Below are 4049 nucleotides of genomic sequence, written 5' to 3' on the forward strand. Positions count from 1 at the left end.
GAGTGACAGGCCATGTCTCAAGCTCCATCAGTGAGTGACATTGCCCTGTGCCAGCATCACAGTCTGATGGTGTGGCCTGCTGTGTAGCACACACATGCACACACTTAAGGCACAGCCTGCTGCCTGCCTAGACTACTGAAATGTGCCTGCACAGTTACACACACATCTACTGTCCATCCACTGTACAAGGGAACAGGACACACAAACACACACACACACACACACACACACACACACACACATACACACACACACACACACACACATGAACACTGCCATATCTTGTTCCTGTCAGGACCTGGACAACAAAAACCAGGTGATATGAAGTCACACAATACAGAAAATCATGTGGTGAAAACCCAGTATCTGGTGAGACACCTTAGTGGAGGCAGTGTGTACACAAAACAGGGCAGAGACTCTGTCAGCATGAGACATGATATATAAATGCAGCACACTGCTTCACAGTAAACTTTGACACAAGCAGGAGTGCACAAGAGTTGAGAAGAACCCTGCAGAAGATGTTGAACCAGATGTGGTTGGCCATTATCCAATGACTGTGTAGCTCCCTTGTGTGTGACCAGAGTGTGCTGCCACCACTGTCTCCAGGCCTGTGAGTAATGTAGTTTGTAGTGCCCACCATGTGTGCAGTCCTGAGGAGTGGTGGGGCAGGTGGGTATATGTGGACTGATGCCTGCTTTGGAAAAACTCTCTGTTGGCTGAACCTGAAAGCCAGTGATTCTGGACCTGGAGAGACTGAAGAACCTCATAGAATGGTTGAGATGTTAAAATGAGTGAAATCTCTTTTACAGGACAGGTTAGCATCTACAGCAGGCCTGACCCCCAAATATATGCCCTCCTCATCAGGGAATGTGTCTCCCTGGGGCTGGAGGGCGAGTTCTCTGCCTGCTTCACAGAGCTCCAGCGGAACTTCCTGAAGCAGCGCCCAACCAAGCTGAAGAGTCTAATACGCCTGGTCAAGCACTGGTACCAACTGGTAAGGCATCTGGCCCAGCCATTGTGGGCTTCATCTGTACAGAGTGTAGACACAGGCCAGAGAAAATGCATATTCTAGTTTGGTTTCTACTGACTTGATAGCTTTATCACATGACCACATCTAAGGCACACTTCATCATTGAGGGAAGTCACAGGAATAACAGAAGCAGAGACCATGGAGGAGTTCTGCTCACTGTTTTCTGTCCACGGCTCTCTTAGTGGGCATTTCAATACAGCCTAAGGCCACATTCCATTCATACCCCACACCACAGCAGTCTGTTCCTACCCGCATCAATTCATAATTAGTAACATGCCCCCACCAACTACCTGAAGCCACTCGGAAGAATTTTCTTTTTTTTAAATGTTCTTTTTTAAATTTATTTAAATTTATGTATATGAGTACACCATTACTCTCTCCAGACAGAAGAGGTCTTCAGATCCCATTACAGATGGCCATGAGCCACCATGTGATTGCTGGGAATTGAACTCAGGACCTCCGGAAGAGCAGTCAGTTCTCTTAACTACTGAACCATCTCTCCAGCCCCAGATGGAAGCATGTTCATGATGAAGATTGACTCCTTCCAGAGGAAGCTAACAGACAAAAATTAAACAGCACGATTTTCCTTTTCAACACGGCACATAAACAAACCACGACTAAAACAACCTTTCCTTTCTTGCTGTCCCTAAGATCTCATGTCAGTATCACATCCTAAAACACAATGCAGCTTTAAAGTCCCCAAATTAAAAACCAAACCTAAAGAAACTCCAACACATGAAAAGACTAGTATCTCAACCGTGGGCTCATATAGTATTTAAAAAAATTCAAGTTAAATACTTTATTACTCCAAGAGGAAAGAACCATGTCACTTTCTCAATCAGATCAAAACACAACCAAACCCCAAAAGGCTCAGCATCTGACATCTGGGGCTCACAGTTCTCTGAGCTTCTCAGGCTCTGCCATCCACAGCACACACAGCTGGTCTCAGGCTCAGGCCAGCTCTGTTCTCACATTTCTCTGTTCCTGGCAGTCATCTTCTGCTCAGGGCAAGTCCAGTATCTCGGGGTCTCCACTGCCATTGAAGCTGCACCTCCACCAAAGTCTCCTGGCCTCCCTCAGTGCCAGGCTTCAGCTGCTCTCCAAGGCCCCTTCAGTCCTGCAACTTTCATTGTACCAAAGCCTTAGCACCTGGGAGACCTCTCTGCAGTTCCAGGTGTGACTCCCAACTGGAGACGAAGCCTTGGGAACCCTGGACAACAGCTACTGTTTCCTGGCCATGAGGAAACTCTTTCCAGAGGGCTTGGCCCCCAGGGCACAGGTTTTTCTCAATCTAAGCTGATTTTCAGCCCCAGCCGATGAGAAATTACTGATTCTTAATGCAAACGTAGCCCACAAACAGCGCAGATGGGGTCCCTGCTTTCCTCTGAAATTTCACTCCAGCCTCTGACCTGTGCCTGCCTCCCAGCACTCCTGTCTTCCAAGTTCCCACAAACAGCCTGTTAGGGTCTCAGCCCTCCACAGCTTTCCAACCCAAAGTTCCACAATCCTTTCTCCATCCTCCCAAGGAGCAAAATGGTATAGGCATTTCCTCACTTGTGGGTCCATCTTCTCCAGATGACTCTCTGTGTCATGTTAACAAAAAGAATAAAACTTGGCAAAAGCAGTGAGAAAAAAAAATCTATGTAAAAGAAAAAGTGGGTGTCAGGAAATCTGAGGGGAAGGGATGAGGGAGAAGCAGGGGTGAGTGGAGATGGGGGGAGGTGATGCTGTAGGATGGACAAGGAGTGGGGAGGGGGATCTGAGAGGAGGGAGGACTTTCTATGGTTGTTCTAGGTGATTTCCTCTAGTCTACTTTCCAATCAGCTAACTCTCCCTTCAGCTGTGTGTAATTCACTGTCTCATGACTGCTGCTTCATCTGAATCTTTGGACTTTTCTTCCATCTTTGGCAAACCCTTCATGTCTCCTTTTATACTTTGATTTTCCTGACTTGTCAAGCTATGTCTTTAAATGTGTGATTTCTTGTTATAACTTGAGTGTTTTCATGTGTGTATGTATTTATATCTATTTATGGGAGCACATGTTGTATATGTGTGTACATGCATGTCCATTAGCATTTGAGGGCAGAGTGTGAGGACAGATTCTGAGTCACACCCCACCTTGTATAGTCAGTCAGGGTCTCACACATGACACTCAGTGTGCTGGATCAGCAGTTCTGAGCAGTCACACAGCCCAGGGAGCCCCATCTCTTTTCCCTTGAACTAGTCACTCTCCACCTTGTATAATCAGTCAGGGTCTCACACACGACACACACGGTGTGCTAGATCAGCAGTTCTGGGCAGTCACACAGCCCCTGGAAGCCCTAGCTCTTTCCCCTTGAACTAGGATCATGAGTCAGCTTCCCCAAGAGCCTGACACTCATGCAGATGCTGGGGATCTGACCTCTAGTTCTCACCCCTGCACAAGGAAGGAGGCACTTTACCCCTGAGCCATCTCCCTGGCCTCTTCCCAGTTACTTCAGAGACCATGAGAAAACTTCCATAGTGAGCACTCCTTATGCCCCGCCCCCATCCTCACTCCTAGCTGTCATTCATCTTGTCTTGGTTCCTCCTGTGCCTGCTAGTGAATGCTGTCTTTGTGGAGCACACAGGGTCCCTCTGAACTAATTGGCTCTTGACTATGGCACAGGAGGGGCCATAAACTGAATCTAAATGATTGGGTGTGTCTTTGCGACAATAAAGCTGTACTGAAACCATCAGGTGGCAGCTGAATTAAGCCTGAATTTTCCAAGTAGTGGCCCCACAAAACAGCCAAGATCCCCACATTTTCTCATTGTTTTTCTCTTCTCAGTGTAAGGAGAAGCTGGGGAAGCCACTGCCCCCACAGTATGCCCTGGAGCTGCTCACAGTCCATGCCTGGGAGCATGGGAATGGATTCACTGAGTTCAACACAGCCCAGGGCTTTGGGACAGTCTTGGAACTAGTCATCAAGTACAAGCAGCTTCGAATCTACTGGACAGCATATTATGACTTTCAACACCAGGAGGTCTCCGACTACCTG

General features: G+C 47.6%; 1 protein-coding gene across 1 annotated transcript in view; it reads left to right on the forward strand.

Annotated features, from left to right (window-relative positions):
* The window catches only part of LOC116104629 (2'-5'-oligoadenylate synthase 1A-like), a 10678-nt gene that overhangs the window by 3713 nt on the left and 2916 nt on the right, over positions 1-4049 (forward strand). The window contains exons 3-4 of the mRNA XM_031391132.1: positions 810-994; positions 3840-4049. Coding sequence (XP_031246992.1) covers positions 810-994; positions 3840-4049 — 395 coding nt within the window. The remainder of the gene's footprint in view (positions 1-809; positions 995-3839) is intronic.

This window comes from Mastomys coucha, unplaced genomic scaffold (genome assembly GCF_008632895.1).
Source record: "Mastomys coucha isolate ucsf_1 unplaced genomic scaffold, UCSF_Mcou_1 pScaffold22, whole genome shotgun sequence".
Classification (NCBI taxonomy): Eukaryota; Metazoa; Chordata; class Mammalia; order Rodentia; family Muridae; genus Mastomys; species Mastomys coucha.